This window comes from Ruditapes philippinarum, unplaced genomic scaffold (genome assembly GCF_026571515.1).
Source record: "Ruditapes philippinarum isolate M1 unplaced genomic scaffold, ASM2657151v2 ctg1205_1_1_1_1, whole genome shotgun sequence".
Classification (NCBI taxonomy): domain Eukaryota; kingdom Metazoa; phylum Mollusca; class Bivalvia; order Venerida; family Veneridae; genus Ruditapes; species Ruditapes philippinarum.
In genome coordinates this window covers 261,279-278,827 of record NW_026855062.1, presented here as the reverse complement: position 1 = coordinate 278,827, position 17,549 = coordinate 261,279, and the positions used below count along the sequence as shown (strand labels likewise).

The window sequence follows — 17,549 nt, the reverse complement described above, 5'->3', positions numbered from 1 at the left end:
TATATCATTAATGACAAATAACTTCACAATTTGAACATTGTAAAAATTAAAACTGTGCTCATGTTATAAAATATTTTATATGAACTTGATTGTTTAAGTATTTCATTGCCCAAATTCAAATAAAACCCTGTCAAATACTGAATAAACATTCAATTTAAATTAAATGAAATTTGGTTTTAACAAGAATATGTCACGTTATACACCCCCCTACATAAAATCATCATTACACAGTTACGTTGATTACACTACACAGCATATAATTATGCTAACATATTGACAGAAAGATAAAAGGCATCTAAGAAGAGTGTAGTGCACATAATAAAAAGTTGTACATACAAAAAAAGAGGTATTTTTTGAAGAAAAAAAAAAGCTTTTCATTTACAGCAAGAGTAAGTTTGTATAAGCACTACCTAATTTGAGAGAATATTCAAAGTTAGAACATCATGAATGTTGTTTTTGTAATGCCTTTCTTAACCAACAAAATGACTAGTACATGTATATCCATGTAATACACAATCTATTCTTCCATTAGTATACACATATACACATCAATTAATTAACTGATGGAAGGAAATCTAAGGACACCATTAACCTGGTGTAAGGTGTTGAACATATTGATCTACATCAAACTTTCCAGTATCAACAGAAGCTGTTTAAACATAAAGAATCAAGACTTGATAAGCCAATGGAATAAAATGTTGGTAGACAAGACAGTTCTGTGCAAAGTGCATCTACATACAAATATTGAAGGTCATTATTGAAGATAACTACATACCAAAATTGAAGGTCGTTTGTTGAAGATTGTTATTTAAGATCCAAGTTACCTTTTGATCTGAAGTGTGGCAGGTAAAACTCATCAAAATGCCTCAATAAATTTCAATATAATAGTTTTGTTGGTATTAAAGTATGATCAGAAACAGAAAATTAAACAAACAAAAAAATTAACAAGTGCCAAATCTTTTATCTATATTTTTTATCACATTCTGTCCATTAAAAAAAGGAAATATATATACATATATATTTGTAACATAGCTATGAGACCTTTGTGATGTTAATGTGTTTGAGCCAACATTGTATGAGTAACCTGCACTATAGAAAACAAACTATAATGTTGGCTAGAGAGTAAAACTGTTGAAATTAAAATACATTTTATTCTTTTATCAGACTTAAAAAATAAATTCTGTCACAAATTTCCAAACTTTGATAAAAATGGATTTCCAAAACTTATATTATACTGTTCATTTCTTTATGAACAACATTCAATGTGTCTGTCAATGCACTTATTGAACCTACTAGATGACGAGTGATATATAACAGAGGAGATAGGCAAGTCATGTAACAAGGTTTACAAGCTCATAGATTAGCTCATTACATTACATACGACAGTGAGAGGAAAAATATTTTATATTTTTGCTACAACACAAAACAGAAAAAGAACATATAAACACTTGGCTATCAGTTTCCTTCCCTCATAACAAAATAGAGAACATGATGTTTTTAGGGTCTCTCTATTTCTTATACAATTGAAAATAGAAAATGGAAAGAAATGTATACAAAAATTTACAAATATGAAAAATCACATAATTGCATTGATATTTTTTCAACATACCTGTACATTAAATATTTACATTACCGTAAAATTCCTTATCAACGTCCTTCCCTTTACAAATGTATACCTCCAATTTTATCAAAAATGATACTACATTAGGTTGGTAAAAGGAGATTTTTTTCTATCTCATTTAGTAATAATACTTAGTCCTGAATATATAACGAACATGTACAACTATGTAATGAAACACCGTTACACCTTGAACAGTTTCTTAATTATAGCCTACATAACAATATAGAAAGTAACACATTAATTAGGAATTTCACGGTATAAACACAATCACACTCCCATGTTTTCATTAATTTTATGTCACAAATTTCATCTTATAATTGAAATAAAGATAAATCAAAACGTTTTATAAAAGCACTGTCAATTAAATACATGATTAAAATATGCAGAAATATTATGCAGACCGACTTGTACAAATACAGACATACATGTATATAACACTGCAACACTTTGGCATTTACTATATCACGGTTTGACAATAACACAACATTTGGTGTAACTATTGGTTACACTAAACCTTCTGATGCTATATTTGGTGTAACTATTGGTTACACTGAACCTTCTGATGCTATATTTGGTGTAACTATTGGTTACACTAAACCTTCTGATGCTATATTTGGTGTAACTATTGGTTACACTGAACCTTCTGATGCTATATTTGGTGTAACTATTGGTTACACTAAACCACTAAACCTTCTGATGCTATATTTGATGTAACTATTGGTTGCACTAAACCTTCTGATACTATATTTGGTGTAACTATTGGTTACACTAAACCTTCTGATACTATATTTGGTGTAACTATTGGTTACACTGAACCTTCTGATGCTATATTTGGTGTAACTATTGGTTACACTAAAACTTCTGATGCTATATTTGGTGTAACTATTGGTTGCACTAAACCTTCTGATACTATATTTGGTGTAACTATTGGTTACACTAAACCTTCTGATGCTATATTTGGTGTAACTATTGGTTACACTAAACCTTCTGATGCTATATTTGATGTAACTATTGGTTACACTAAACCTTCTGATACTATATTTGGTGTAACTAATGGTTACACTAAACCTTCTGATGCTATATTTGGTGTAACTTTTGGTTACACTAAACCTTCTGATGCTATATTTGGTGTAACTATTGGTTGCACTAAACCTTCTGATACTATATTTGGTGTAACTATTGGTTGCACTAAACCTTCTGATACTATATTTGGTGTAACTATTGGTTACACTAAACCTTCTGATGCTATATTTGGTGTAACTATTGGTTACACTAAACCTTCTGATGCTATATTTGGTGTAACTATTGGTTACACTAAACCTTCTGATACTATATTTGGTGTAACTATTGGTTACACTAAACCTTCTGATGCTATATTTGGTGTTACTATTGGTTACACTAAACCTTCTGATGCTATATTTGGTGTAACTATTGGTTGCACTAAACCTGCTGATACTATATTTGGTGTAACTATTGGTTGCACTAAACCTTCTGATACTATATTTGGTGTAACTATTGGTTACACTAAACCTTCTGATGCTATATTTGGTGTAACTATTGGTTACACTAAACCTTCTGATACTATATTTGGTTAACTATTGGCTACACTAAACCTTCTGATGCTATATTTGGTGTAACTATTGGTTGCACTAAACTTGCTGATACTAATATACAGGACACAAAAGTTTTACGTCATCAATTACTTACAAGATGATGTTTTCTTAATAACATTTGACAATAATTAAAGTAGAGGGACATACACAGCAGCAATTAAACAGTTTTAAAGATCTAGTCCTAATTAAGAAAAGCACTTCATCATTGTATAGTTTACTGAATCAGAACCCTTTTACACAAGCCAGATAAATAATTCTTTGTATTACAAAAAACAAAAACAAAGAAAAAAACTTTATAAAAACACTATCTGTCTTCTTGTATCATACATACAATGTAACTCTTTAATATCATAGAAAATATACATAAATAAAATCAACAGTAAAGTATTCAACAACAAAAAAAATTATATAAAAATACACTTAAATATATCTGTAGTTTTCATTTGTTGTTAGCTGGATAACAAAGTACATCTTTTCTAATAATACCCGAGCATTATTTCACTAATATTGTGACAGTACTGTGACCTATTTAATCAATGGTATTCATTATGATGTTATAAAACAGTGAAAGAGTAAGGGGGTAGCCTGCTCGGTAGCATTTTAAAGTCTTATCTAGTGGTCATGTCATGTATAAGATTTTAATCTATATTTTACACAAACAATTTGGCAGTCCATATCGTAACACTAAAAATCTTATTTTAATCCTATATAGTCTGTGGATTATCGTGACCCTCTTATAATATAAGTTATAAAGATTTTAGACACAGGTTATATGGCTCTATTTAAACGGTTGTTTGTAAATATAATCCGACCCGCTAGGCAAGGTTTATATTGCAAACAACCATTTATATATACGGTCACATAACCCGTAAAAATCTTTATAACCAATTTTTATAATACTGCAAACTGAGAAAGTTTGATTTCTTCATGAATTGACAGAAGCCGTGTGAACATGTATAAAACTATATAAACGTCACTATTAACCAATTGAAAGTGACGTTACAAACATGCAGTATTATAACTCTTGATGTATGGTAGAACTAGCCAAAGTGAAGGGGAAAAAAACAGGTCTTATTAAGGAGTGAATTAATTCTGTCCTTTGTACTTAAATGCAAATTTTGCAATTAATTTGACGATTTACTCACTTTTGTAATTTTCTTTTTTAAACAGAATGTATTTTATTTTTATTACAAAAGGAAGCAGCTATAAACAAATATTGTAAAATATTTAGAAAAATCTAAGTAACATTGTGTAATTCTCATCTGTATTGTAAAACAAATGAGCCGTGTCACGACAAAACCAACATAATGGGTTTGCGAACAGCATGGATCCAGGTCAGACTGCGCGGATGCGCGAATTTTACGGTATAAACACAATCACACTCCCATGTTTTCATTAATTTTATGTCATAAATTTCATCTTATAATTGAAATAAAGTAAATCAAAATGTTTAATAAAAGCACTGTCAATTAAATACATGATTAAAATATGCATTTTAAAGTCTTACCAATTGGTCATGTCATATATAAGATTTAATCTATATTTTACACAAATAACTTGGCAGTCCATATCGTAACACTAAAAATCTTATTTAAATCCTATATAGTCTGTGGATTATCGTGACCCTCTTATAATATAAGTTATAAAGATTTTTGACAGGTTATATGGCTCCATTTAAACGGTTGTTTGTAAATATAATCCCGACCCGCTAGGCAAGGTTTATATTGCAAACAACCGTTTATATACGGTCATATAACCCGTAAAAATCTTTATAACAAATTTATATAATACTGCAAACTTCCTTTTATAGAGAAAAAAGTTTGATTTCTTCATGAATTGACAGAAGCCGTGTGAACATGTATAAAACTATATAAACGTCACTATTAACCAATGAAAAGTGACGTTACAAACATGCAGTATCATAACTCTTGATGTATGGTAGAACTAGCCAAAGTGAAGGGGAAAAAAACAGGTCTTATTAAGGAGTGAATAAATTCTGTCCTTTGTACTTAAATGCAAATTTTGCAATTAATTTGACGATTTACTCACTTTTTTAATTTTCTTTTTTAAACAGAATGTATTTTATTTTTATTACAAAAGGAAGCAGCTATAAACAAATATTGTAAAATATTTAGAAAAATCTAAGTAACATTGTGTAATTCTCATCTGTATTGTAAAACAAATGAGCCGTGTCACGACAAAACCAACATAATGGGTTTGCGAACAGCATGGATCCAGGTCAGACTGCGCGGATGCGCGAATTTTACGGTATAAACACAATCACACTCCCATGTTTTCATTAATTTTATGTCATAAATTTCATGCGGATGCGCAGGCTGGTCTGGATCCATGCTGGTCGCAAACCAATTATGTTGGTTTTGTCGTGACACGGCTCAAATACAGAATTGTGAGAGTTCAACACACAGCACTTATTATTCACAAAAAAAATGCCCTGAAAAGTCATCAAAATACCAGTATAAATATTCTTCACTAGTGCAGTTCACATACAATATTTAATTACCCCAATATATACAGATGGTACTTTGGAGCTGAAAGTTTCTTACACCTTATTTATATAAAATCATTTTGATCTTTTACACAAATTCATAATTGATTTGTAAGGCAATATAAAATTTTCAAAGCATTCAATAGGCTGAAAACATTGAAATTACGTGGAAATAGACCAAAAGCTATACAACATTTTAAAGACTTACATGTACTTTCTATCACTTTTGACTGATTTTAATATAATAATTTAATATAAAACTAGCAATTAGAAGATGCTGGTGGGCGTCGTAGTTTCCCTGCTGTTGTACAATGTGTCAACTGATTGGTCAATGTTGAGCCTAGACATAGTTGAGACGGAGCGTTTACTCCACCTGGTAACTTAAACACAACTGTTCCGATCGCAGCCACACCATCGTCCGTTGGCTCAATAGCAATTGGAACAATATTTAAACTGTCTCTCACTACGATGGGTGATGTTGGAACACCTGTTTCACTAGGCAATAATGGAGTTCTGTCTGTAAGTTTTCTACATCGGCCCCGAAGGTTCGGTGATATATTTATTGGTGTTACAGGATGGTCAATAAGCACAAGTACTTTTGCAAACGGTCGAGATGCCATATGTAACATCTCTCTCGCACGCTGTTGACGAGTCCGACGTGCATCGAAACCCTGCTTTGTTTTCCACAACAACACACACATGGCAAGAAAGAGAAAAAAACACGAAAAAAACACAGAAAAGAAAACAAACAGATCTATATGTGGCTGGTCTTGCCTGAAGTACAAGTTCCCAGTTGATTCATTCAGTGATCTATCACCCGTACTTAAAAACACCATATAAAAACGCGACGTCTTTAAGTTAAGTTTATCATTCGGTAATGTGATCACAAGTCTACCCCGTAAATTTTGTATCATTAAAACTGTTTCTGGATCATGTACCGTGATAAATGTATTAATATCTCTAGCCTCGATCTCTTTGATAGGGGATGTAGAAGGATTTCTAACAGTGATACTCGAGCTACGTTGATAACGTAACCTGCTATTTATATTCTGGTGGTTTAAAATAACTTTGTGCATATCTGACATTGGATCAAGTTGAACTTGATATTTGTCTATATCACTACGCCTATGTCTCAACACGTGATCATCTAACTTCACCTCGTGCGTCCAAGTCTCCTTGTTTACTTCAACTTGGAATGTATCTTCACGTGGTGAGAAAAATACATCAATACCTGTAATATAAATAATTCTTTTACCATCCTTTCAACATACACGTATATTTGCAGTATATTCCCAAGCTAAAGTATTAGAAAAGTGAGGGATTTAAATGTGTTTTCCCAACCCAGTATACGTATATCAAATGACTCCCAGGGCAGGGCCGATTTTGACATGGGTGGACATAATTAATTTTGACATGGGTGGACATAATTAATTTTGACATGGATGGACATAATTAATTTTGACATGGGTGGACATAATTAATTTTGACATGGGTGGACATAATTAATTTTGACATGAGTGGACATAATTAATTTTGACATGGATGGACATAATTAATTTTGACATGGGTGGACATAATTAATTTTGACATGGATGGACATAATTAATTTTGACATGGGTGGACATAATTAATTTTGACATGGGTGGACATAATTTAGGTAGAGTACTACAAGGAGCTGATTCCTGCCAAGTATGAAAGCTCTGGGCATTGCAGTTTCTAAGATTTCATTTTAAGTCTATTTTAGCTCCTGTGGCCCTTTTAAACATCAGACGAAGGATTTACAGTCAACTATCGTTATCTCAACAATGCTTTTTCTCATACATAAATTTTTTGGACATAACATTGGTCAATAATTACATACAAGAGTTTGATATAACAACAGGGAATAATTAACTCTGGGTGAAACCTTTAGACATAACAGTGGGGAAGAATTACAATTTAAAATATACAATAACAGATTAGAATAACCCATAAGCTTAATGTATAGACATAACAACAGGGAATAATTACCTCAAAATGAACCAATTAGACATAACAGTGGGGGAAGGATTATCTCCAAAAGTATCATTTAGACATAACAACATGTAATAATTGCCTCAAAATGTATCATTTAGACATAACAAAAGGGAATAGTTAACTCCAAGTGTAAAATTTAGACATAACAGTGGGGAATTATTAACTGCAAGTGTAAAATTTAGACATAACAGTGGGGAATAATTAACTCTGAGTGTTGAATTTAGACATAACAGTGGAGAAGAATTAACATCTAATGTAAAATTTAGACATAACAGTGGGGACTTATTAACTCAATATGCAAAATTTTGACATAACAGTGGGGAATAATTAACATCAAGTGTAAAATTTAGACATAACAGTTGGGAAGAATTACCTCCTTGTGTTACATCAACTGTAACTCGTATATCAACATTCACATATTTAGGCTGCACCACAAAGAACACGGTCTTGCCCAGATGAAGTGGTGTAGGAATTCGAGAACATTCTGCTTGAGTAATTGGGTCAAAGCAATAATCTCTGTTTACTGTCATCTGTCTATAACAGTGATGGCCGTCTGTCGGGGTGCCAAGAAAATATTCCTTACACTTTGCACACTGCAATAGAAACATATATTTAACTATTAGCTATAAACAACAGCTGTCACACAAAAGTTACGAATGCCCCAGAAAAGGTTTCGTAAATATTGCAGATAGGTATAATGAAAAGAGAACAAAAGTAACTGATTCCATGCAATGACTATTTTATAGCAACTTTATCACTTTGACCTTGGAGGTAGGGACATGGGTCAAGGACCCGACACTTTGTCTTGATGCAAGACATTTGTGCAAAGTTATTTTAAAATCCTTTAATGCATGACAAAGTTACAGTCCGGACACAATTGTTGTATAAGTTGGGGGGCACAGACCTTGAGATTTCAGTATGCCGCTCTTTTGAGGGCAAAACATACAATAAACATACAACAAACATACAACAAACATACAATAAACATACAATAAACATACCTGAGACTGATGACATTTCACCTCTTTGTTATCATTACCATTACATTCAGTAGCTGTATTATTTTGACATCTACAGTTGAGACCACTGTCACTATCACAGTAATCACTGTGACCGTTACACATACACCTGTAATTATAAACACAAATTACTGTGACCATTACACATACACCTGTAATTATAAACACAAATTACTGTGACCATTACACATACACCTGTAATTATAAACACAAATTACTGTGACCATTACACATACACCTGTAATTATAAACACAAATCACTGTCACCATTACACATACACCTGTAATTATAAACACAAATCACTGTCACCATTACACATACACCTGTAATTATAAACACAAATCACTGTCACTGTTACACATACACCTGTAATTATAAACACAAATCACTGTGACAATTACACGTACACCTGTAATTATAAACACAAATCATTGTGACCATTACACATACACCTGTAATTATAAACACAAATGAAAAAAAAAACCTGCAATCTTTTACTTTAAAAGCTTTTGAATGATTAACTGAATCCAGGGTTAAGTAAATCAAACACAACATATTATGACACAGTGTAAACCTTGTTGGTGATCCAAAAAACATTACATGACTCGATTTTCTGAACAAAATAAAATGTGCAAAATTTGATAAGAATCATCCTTACATGCTAGAAATTTGATGAAATTGATAAAAATTCAATAATTGATACTTTTTTCAAGCATAAAAATGTGTAACATAACTTACTTGGTACATGGCTTATTAGGTAACATGTCCTGTAGTCTGAAGTAACCTTGTACACATTTCTCACAGCGATTACCAAACGTATTGTCTGAACATTCATAACACTGTGTACTGTTTGTCTGTACAGGACCAATAGGCTGTATGTCAGCAAACTGTAACAATTATAATGTACATGTTATCACGGATTGTGTACAGATGTTATAATCTACATGTATTAACACTGTAAAGATAATAGTTATGCTGACTTTCCAGCTTCTATACTAGACAATACAGTTGTATAACCACCTATTTTCTGTTAAAACAAGAGCTGTCACAGAATGTGACAAATGCCCCTCAAAGGATTCTAGTTATAAACCATCTATTACATGTTAAGTGTGGTGGTAAAAATTGACAAAGTTCAAACCCCAGCAGTGACCTTTAAGTTATACAAAGAAACCTGGGTCGTGTTCACAACACATTGACCATCTATGGTGACTTTATATTTTTTAAATAAAAATTGAAACTTTCATGTATATGAAAGTTACAGAGCGGACACAACAACCACCATTTATATGTATATAACATAAATATTGAAAAAGTTTAAACCTAAACAGTGACCTTGAACTAAGGCGTTGGAACACGGGTCTTATGGGCAACAAATCATACATGTAACACAACGGTCTCTGCCTATATGTATATTAACATCAATATAGTATTAATACGCCACCCTTCGGGGGCATAAAAAACCATCATTCTTCTGTTAGCTAGCTGCTAAAGTTTAAACCAACTGTCAAAAAAACAACAACAAAAAAACAACAAAACAACACCAGATTTTCTCAATGTAAAACATTTAAACCACTTACCTCCTTTATAAATTTTTGCGAATGAGTGAACGGATTTCTACGTATGAGGGCGTTTATTTCTTGTTTCTTTTTCAGGAAATCATACGAGGAGACACAAATATCGGAGTGAGTATTACAGAAATCTTTACATGACACACATCGTCCACCATTCCTCGGATCTCCAACAAACAATGGCTGGCAGTGCTCACAATGTATACCCTGTAATAAAATAGACCAATGTCTAAATGTACACCATGTTTATAATAACAATATCTATATCAATAAAGTACATAGACTATAAAGTATTGTATCAATAAAGAATAATTATGAGCTATATAGTATTTTATCAATAAATTATATGAACAATACAATAAATTAAATACATGGACTATACAATACTGTATCAATAAAGTACTGTCATTTTGAAATGTTGGATGTTGATAGTGTTACTAATAAAATTTTTATATTAAAAAAAAAAACAAGCTGAATCACGTCCTCCAATAAGGGAAGCCTTCCCCTCCCACACTCAACCCTGGAGAATTTTTTCCAAAATATTTTCAAGAATAAATCAACTAAGAAAATTTACAACACAACATTGGAGACCCCCTTTAAAAAAAGAAAAATATTACCGAGAATTTATCAATTAAAATATACCTGTGTATTATTCCTACACTGTAAACAAACATCTTTCCTTTCAACACTGGCACAGTTACTGTGTCCATTACACGCACACTTGGTCGAACAATTCTTGCCAACATAGCCGAAATTACACACACAATTCTCCGGGCTTATACAGATACCGTTCTCACAGCCTTGATGACAAACTGGTGTACACACTCTCTTACCACTATTACTGTAAACAAAAAATACCAGTAATTAATTAACCACATCAATCAATTAATTAATTAAAGAGATTTTAAACATCATAACATGTAAATCATATAATCTATGACAAACAAAATTTTATGTAACATTTCTTGACCAAAATTCTTCTGTTTAAAGTTTGAAAAAAAAAATCATTATTAATTTATCAAGATAAAAATGTTAAAGTCAAGTATGTCAGACTTAGCCTGTTGAGTTTGACTTAGCCTGTTGATTTTCAAGCAAAATCTTCAAGGAGTTTTTTAACTTCAGAATTCCTTACTGAACAACTAAAAATATCATTATGAAATCATAACTACACATGAACAAGGTTTACTGGTACATGATCATGTACATATTTTGACTTGTATTTACTTTTAGTCTATTACACCAAATAACAACCAAGCCCCTATTAAGGCCAATTTTTCAAAAATACAGTTAGTTACACAAGAGTCTGCAAAGTGCACCAGTTCTCAGAAGTGTTTAATTCCATAAAATTCAAGGTATCATATTTGAGTCTCTGACAATGAACTCTAGTTATGAAGCTTTTTGTGAAAAATGTTCCACGCTTCTTGAGATATTAAATTTGTATAGTGTTACGATGACACCAGGGTGAACATAGTACTATCACGTAATTCTATTATTCTTTCAAACTAAAATGCACACTATCTAAATGTTTTAAATGTGACCATATTAGAAATGCAGACATTCCAAAAAGTATTTTGACATTACTGGACATTCGGTCCAGCAATCTTTTCTTGTAGTCTCGAAAACAAACAATTTTCCACCTGGATGTAAGTATTTGTTCACATGCCGTAGTGTAATGGGGACGTTACTAGACAGTCGGACCGGCTTCGGAAGAAATTTTACCCCCGGTCTTACATAATTTTACCAGTCAGGTCCGTCGGACCGGCACTTTTCCGAATGCCTGGATATGTTCAATAAAACAAGTGTTACTGTAAAGAAAATATACATACTCTTTGGTTTTATTGATATATCCCTTCTTACAGGTACAGCTAAATCCATTCAGTTCATCGTTACAGTTCTGTGTTTGTAGGTCACAGTTGTGATGACCATTCAAACATTCATCTTCTGGTGGACATTTAGCGTAAGCCCAGGTATGTGTATCTACATCTGTAAAACAATAATAATAGCGTAAGCCCAGGTATGTGTATCTACATCTGTAAAACAACAATAATAGCGTAAGCCCAGGTATGTGTATCTACATCTGTAAAACAATAATATCTGGTGGACATTTAGCGTAAGCCCAGGTATGTGTATCTACATCTGTAAAACAATAAGTGGACATTTAGCGTAAGCCCAGGTATGTGTATCTACATCTGTAAAACAATAAGTGGACATTTAGCGTAAGCCCAGGTATGTGTATCTACATCTGTAAAACAATAATAATAATAGTGTAAGCCCAGGAATGTGTATCTACATCTGTAAAACAATAATATTAGTGTAAGCCCAGGTATGTGTATCTACATCTGTAAAACAATAATAATAGTGTAAGCCCAGGTATGTGTATCTACATCTGTAAAATAATAATAATAATAGCGTAAGTCCAGGTATGTGTATCTACATCTGTAAAACAATAATAATAGCGTAAGTCCAGGTATGTGTATCTACATCTGTAAAATAATAATAATAGCGTAAGCCCAGGTATGTGTATCTACATCTGTAAAATAATAATAATAGCGTAAGCCCAGGTATGTGTATCTACATCTGTAAAACAATAATAATAATAGTGTAAGCCCAGGTATGTGTATCTACATCTGTAAAACAATAATAATAATAGTGTAAGCCCAGGTATGTATATCTACATCTGTAAAACAATAATAATAGTGTAAGCCCAGGTATGTATATCTACATCTGTAAAACAATAATAATAATAGCGTAAGCCCAGGTATGTGTATCTACATCTGTAAAACAATAATAATAATAGCGTAAGCCCATGTATGTGTATCTACATCTGTAAAACAATAATAATAGTGTAAGCCCAGGTATGTGTATCTACATCTGTAAAACAATAATAATAGCGTAAGTCCAGGTATGTGTATCTACATCTGTAAAACAATAATAATAGTGTAAGCCCAGGTATGTGTATCTACATCTGTAAAACAATAATAATAATAGCGTAAGCCCAGGTATGTGTATCTACATCTGTAAAACAATAATAATAGTGTAAGCCCAGGTATGTATATCTACATCTGTAAAACAATAATAATAATAGCGTAAGCCCAGGTATGTGTATCTACATCTGTAAAACAATAATAATAGTGTAAGCCCAGGTATGTGTATCTACATCTGTAAAACAATAATAATAGTGTAAGCCCAGGTATGTGTATCTACATCTGTAAAATAATAATAATAATAGCGTAAGTCCAGGTATGTGTATCTACATCTGTAAAACAATAATAATAGCGTAAGTCTAGGTATGTGTATCTACATCTGTAAAACAATAATAATAATAGCGTAAGTCTAGGTATGTGTATCTACATCTGTAAAACAATAATAATAGCGTAAGTCCAGGTATGTGTATCTACATCTGTAAAATAATAATAATAGTGTAAGCCCAGGTATGTGTATCTACATCTGTAAAACAATAATATCAAAATATACATATAATCATAATTTTTTGATTGACAGGGACATACTATTTATTTGTATAAATACATCCGTAAAGCAACAAATTTTAATATAAACTTTGACATTTCAGAGTCCCTTGTTCTACAGGGTAAGAAACTGCTAAATTCTACGAGTAGGTTATTACTATTCATAAGTAATTCAATCAATTTTTACAAAATCTACCTGTAATTACAAGTCAACATGTTGAATGTTCGGTCCCTGACAGGAATATGCTGGTTGTTTATATATAAACCATCTGTAATTTTTCAGGAGACCAGAATAAGTAATAGATATACCATTGCTGCCTTGACGATTTCTGGGTTTGCGTAAATTATACCATAATCACGTGACCTTTCTTATGCCTTGACCTCACAAGACGAAGTCAACGCCAACGCACCAATGGTTATCTGTTTTAACCTATAGCTCCGCCCAGAAACACTTACTCCTTCGATCTTAATTTGCATAGCAGAAATGACGTAAAATGAGCTGTCAATCAAAATAACATGACGCTACTGTTTTAACCTGTTGCTCAACCCAGAAAAACTGAAAATTATACCATAGTCTGGGTATGGTATAATTTACGGTTATTGGAAATTAAACTTGGAAGAATTTTACATAAGAAGCGCTGAAGAGCTTTAGGTTAATCCCTGGATGGATAATTACTATACATCAAAGCCTGTCATATTGTCAACATTTGTGCTCTTTGACTGACCATACTGTTTCTGATATATCATGATACGTAACATTATATACAATCTCACCAGTGATTTTCTCCAGGAAAGCTGTACTTTTTTGTGCACACTGTTCTCTATCTACAGGACCACTACGAGTTCCAGGTAGACAGATCCCTTTACCATTTTGACCTCCGTTTGCACACCAACCACACCCCTGGGCCTGGCGACAGTCGGCACACTTTGTGTTATTTGAACACGGGGCGGGACATTTCTCTTTTGGTCCTTGTAATAGTGTTCCACAAGTCCCGCCTACACAATGTAAGGATACATACGCTGGAGGCATACACTGAAATATAAACATAACAAATAAAATATATATCTTATTCTAGTGACTAGGGAAAGGTGGCTGGCATTATATTTGCAACCATACAATTCTATCAATATATTTAGTTACTATGACTTTACTGCAACATATTTAAAGGCCCATTATGCTTTAAACTTTCACTCAATCATTGTTTTACAGTGAAGAATATAAACATTAATGCCTACCTCCTTTAAACTTTCACTCCAGTAACATTCCTTGGATCCACCTTCCCCACCATGAGAACTCAGACACTCGGTACATGCGGTATGAAGGTAGCAGGGTCTGGGACACTCCTCCTCCAACGTGTAATATTCGAGGGATTTGGCGAGGTTTTCTGGTACACAGCTCCAGTCATACTTCTTGCTAATACTACGATGTCTAATGTTTACTATAAAACAAAACTTACAGTTACAATACAAAACAAAACTCATGGCTACAATACAAAACAAAACTTATGCTATGTGAAAATACCTGGATTCACATGTGATAGTGAAAATACCTGGATTCACATGTGATACTGATAATACCTGGATTCACATGTGATAAAGATAATACCTGGATTCACATGTGATACTGATAATACCTGGATTCACATGTGATAAAGATAATACCTGGATTCACATGTGATAAAGATAATACCTGGATTCACATGTGATACTGATAATACCTGGATTCACATGTGATAAAGATAATACCTGGATTCACATGTGATAAAGATAATACCTGGATTCACATGTGATAGTGATTAGGTGTAAAATAGACCACTATTCACTTTATAAAAACACGGTCTAACTTGCCCATGTCACCAAATGTTAAAATGACATTTGTCTTTAGCTACCACTGTAATTCCCCCCCAATCATTTCCTCTCTGTATCTTTTATGTATTAACAGACTGCTCAATGCGACCAGCGATCGCTAATTAATTAGCTTATTGAGATCAATCTTTTAATCAAGCAACCACTTTTACCTGTCAAGTGTTTTCCTTTTAATGGAGTGATCACAAATTTTTTTAAGTGATCACAAAAATTGTAAGTGATCATAAACAATTGTAAGTGATCACAAAAAAATTATAAGTGATCACAAAAAATTTTAAGTGATTACAAAAAATATAAGTGATAATAAAAATTATAAGAGATCTTAAAATTATAAGAGATCATAAAAATTCAAAGTAATTATAAATGTTCAAAGTGGATCATAAAAGTTCAAAGTGGTCATTAAAGTTCTGAAACATTGAAAATTAAATGTACAGGTACTTGATCTAACACTCAGTTTTACTAAAACTGTAATTTTAAAACTTAAAATTATCAAAGATTTTCAATCATATAGTCTTACCGCCATTGCCAGTGGACTCTCTTTTAAAGTATTGAGTCCACAAACAGCCAAGTTTTTTGCATGATGAACAAGTTGAGGCCTGGCACGAGGGCACAATACACGAGGAATGTTCCTTGGCCTCGAGGACTGTGTGATTTTCCTGACGGATCCGGAAACCTTTAGCTACACACATGTTGATTATACAGTTTCCACACCAATAACAAGACTAAAAATATATAAAAATAATTCCATCATTTTTGTATAAACTATATGGCAGGTATACACCATGTACAACTCTTTTCTCCTACATGTACATTCTTATTATCTAAAATCTATTAAGCTTCTTAAAGGCCCATTTAGCCAAAAAAACGTTATTACTTTCATTTCTCAAAAGTTTTTGATTTTTGGTGTTAAGTTACAATAATGTTCCTCATGTACCATAAATCTAAACCATATTTTACTTTTGGTCCATTAGCAAAGTTATAGTGGTCATGCATTTTTCTCATGATGTCATATTAGCAACATTAAAGCTTACCAGTTCAGCTGTCTTGAATGGTGGGTAAATAGCAACATTAAAGCTTACCAGTTCAGCTGTCTTGAATGGTGGGTAAATAGCAACATTAAAACTTACAAGTTCAGCAGTCTTGAATGGTGGGTAAATAGCAACATTAAAACTTACAAGTTCAGCAGTCTTGAATGGTAGGTAAATAGCAACATTAAAACTTACCGGCGCAGCTGTCTTGAATGGTGGGTAAATAGCAACACATTCAGAACAGTTTGTTATATCTCTACACTTTATTTCTGTCACCCATTTCAAATCACAAACTGGTCCTTCAAAATTGGCAGTTTCGAATCTACAATCATAAATGAAAGCTTCATAATGCATAGATCACTTACCTATCTGTTATTATCAGATTAGTACCTTCAGACAATAAGATTTTTAATTTTTTACTTTATGACATAGTGGCTGAAAATAAAACCATGCATCACATAAAATTACATTTGAACAATTCACCTGCTGAAACCTTAAGTAATTAGTCTTTGCCACATGTATAAAGCCAGACCAGCTTCCTCATTGATGAAGTCTGACTTGAAACTCTCAACTAAGCTCACATATTTATGGTTTCCATCTTGATATCCCCAATGAACTGATAAATGGACAGTTCCAAAATAGAAACTGGACAAGTCCATTTAAGAAATTCCTCAGATCAAGGAATAATTTGATATGACATCACTTACTTCAATATGAATTAACTAATTGTTCAGTCAAAGAGCAGACAAGGCCCTTGACTTTATTCTAAATTCCATCAGCATTTTGTCATATTTCCGTTTAATATTTGTTTGCCTGTTTGTCTGTTTTTTTACTCTATTTTTCA

General features: G+C 32.5%; 1 protein-coding gene and 1 long non-coding RNA gene across 3 annotated transcripts in view; both read right to left on the bottom strand.

The window, feature by feature from the left end:
- Positions 1 to 2,821: 2,821 nt before the first annotated feature.
- On the bottom strand, positions 2,822 to 5,444 carry LOC132742000 (uncharacterized). 2 transcript variants are annotated; one of them, XR_009627373.1, is made up of 4 exons: positions 4,742 to 5,444; positions 3,235 to 3,846; positions 3,110 to 3,193; positions 2,822 to 3,067 (listed from the first exon to the last, which is right to left on the bottom strand). It is a non-coding gene; the product is annotated as an uncharacterized LOC132742000 (long non-coding RNA). The 2 variants fall into 2 exon arrangements; XR_009627372.1 differs by having other exon boundaries at positions 3,067 to 3,193.
- Positions 5,445 to 5,596: 152 nt separating this feature from the next.
- The window catches only part of LOC132741999 (multiple epidermal growth factor-like domains protein 8), a 47,197-nt gene continuing 35,244 nt past the window's right edge, over positions 5,597 to 17,549 (bottom strand). Inside the window, exons 25-35 of the mRNA XM_060730275.1 lie at positions 16,901 to 17,027; positions 16,195 to 16,399; positions 15,048 to 15,250; positions 14,586 to 14,844; positions 12,171 to 12,327; positions 10,987 to 11,185; positions 10,354 to 10,551; positions 9,515 to 9,663; positions 8,758 to 8,884; positions 8,130 to 8,349; positions 5,597 to 6,971 (exon numbers count right to left, since the gene is read on the bottom strand). Of these exons, the coding sequence (XP_060586258.1) occupies positions 6,001 to 6,971; positions 8,130 to 8,349; positions 8,758 to 8,884; positions 9,515 to 9,663; positions 10,354 to 10,551; positions 10,987 to 11,185; positions 12,171 to 12,327; positions 14,586 to 14,844; positions 15,048 to 15,250; positions 16,195 to 16,399; positions 16,901 to 17,027 (2,815 nt within the window). The 3' untranslated portion in view covers positions 5,597 to 6,000. The remainder of the gene's footprint in view (positions 6,972 to 8,129; positions 8,350 to 8,757; positions 8,885 to 9,514; positions 9,664 to 10,353; positions 10,552 to 10,986; positions 11,186 to 12,170; positions 12,328 to 14,585; positions 14,845 to 15,047; positions 15,251 to 16,194; positions 16,400 to 16,900; positions 17,028 to 17,549) is intronic.